General features: G+C 52.0%; 1 protein-coding gene across 1 annotated transcript; it reads left to right on the top strand.

Annotated features, from left to right (window-relative positions):
• Positions 1-201: 201 nt before the first annotated feature.
• LOC106820357 (glutamate-1-semialdehyde 2,1-aminomutase-like) lies at positions 202-946 on the top strand (the record flags this gene model as incomplete). The annotated part of the gene is made up of 2 exons (XM_014824882.1): positions 202-573; positions 746-946. Coding segments are annotated over exons 1-2 (573 nt in total), but the record flags the coding sequence as incomplete, so codon positions are not given.
• Positions 947-975: the final 29 nt, after the last annotated feature.

Here is a 975-nt window from a genome sequence, read left to right on the forward strand (position 1 = left end):
AACCGTCATCGACAACGACCGTGAAACCACATTTCAGGAAGACCTCGATATCGTCAAAGAAGTCCAACGCGGCTTGAATTCCCGTGGATATAAACCCGGCCCCCTGGTACTTAATCCCGAAGGCGGCATCAACAATGAATTGCCGATTTACAAATTACACCAATGGCTTAGAGCAGCCGTTGATTAATCTGGAAAACTAATATGCCATCGCCCGCAACCCAGTCCGAAAGCAGTAAACAGCAGAACCTATTCGGAATCGCCGACCGCGTTTTACCCGGTGCCGGTCTTGGAAGTTATTCACTCGCCGAAGAAATCCGCCTGATTTATTCGCACGGCAAAGGCTCGCGCCTGTGGGATGTCGATAACAACGAATATATTGACTATGTCGGCGGTGCCGGCGCACTGATACTCGGCCATTCACACCCGGCGGTAGTCGACGCCTCGAAGGCACAACTCGATCGCGGTGCCCATATGTTTGGCATCGCTAACGACTGTCGCAGTGACATCTCGCCGAGCGTCTGGTCAAAGACTTCCTGCGGAGGAAAAACTCGCGCCCTACTGTGCAGGACCTTGGTCAGCCAACGCGAACACGCTTATGCTATGCGACTCGCACGCGCCTTTAACGGGCGAAACAAAATTTTAAATTCGAAGGCGATTAATCACGGCAATCATGATTATGCCATGTCTCAACTTTCCCAAAGCAAACGGGTAGTTATCCGCAGGTGTAGCTGATTCCTGCGGACAGCCCGAAGCCACGGTGTCGACCATGCTGGTTTGCCCGTATAACGATCTGGCTACACTGCGCAAAATTGTCGGCGAACACGGTCATGACATCGCAGCTATTTTTGCCGAACCGGTGCAACGCATTATTCCCGCTGAGCCAGAGTTTTTGCAGGGTATTCGCAAGATCTGCGATGAGTACGACATACTCTTCGTGCTCGACGAAGTTGTTACCGGCTTTCGACTCAGTTACGG

Source organism: Priapulus caudatus, unplaced genomic scaffold, assembly GCF_000485595.1.
Source record: "Priapulus caudatus unplaced genomic scaffold, Priapulus_caudatus-5.0.1 Scaffold12105, whole genome shotgun sequence".
In the NCBI taxonomy this organism is placed as follows: domain Eukaryota; kingdom Metazoa; phylum Priapulida; class Priapulimorpha; order Priapulimorphida; family Priapulidae; genus Priapulus; species Priapulus caudatus.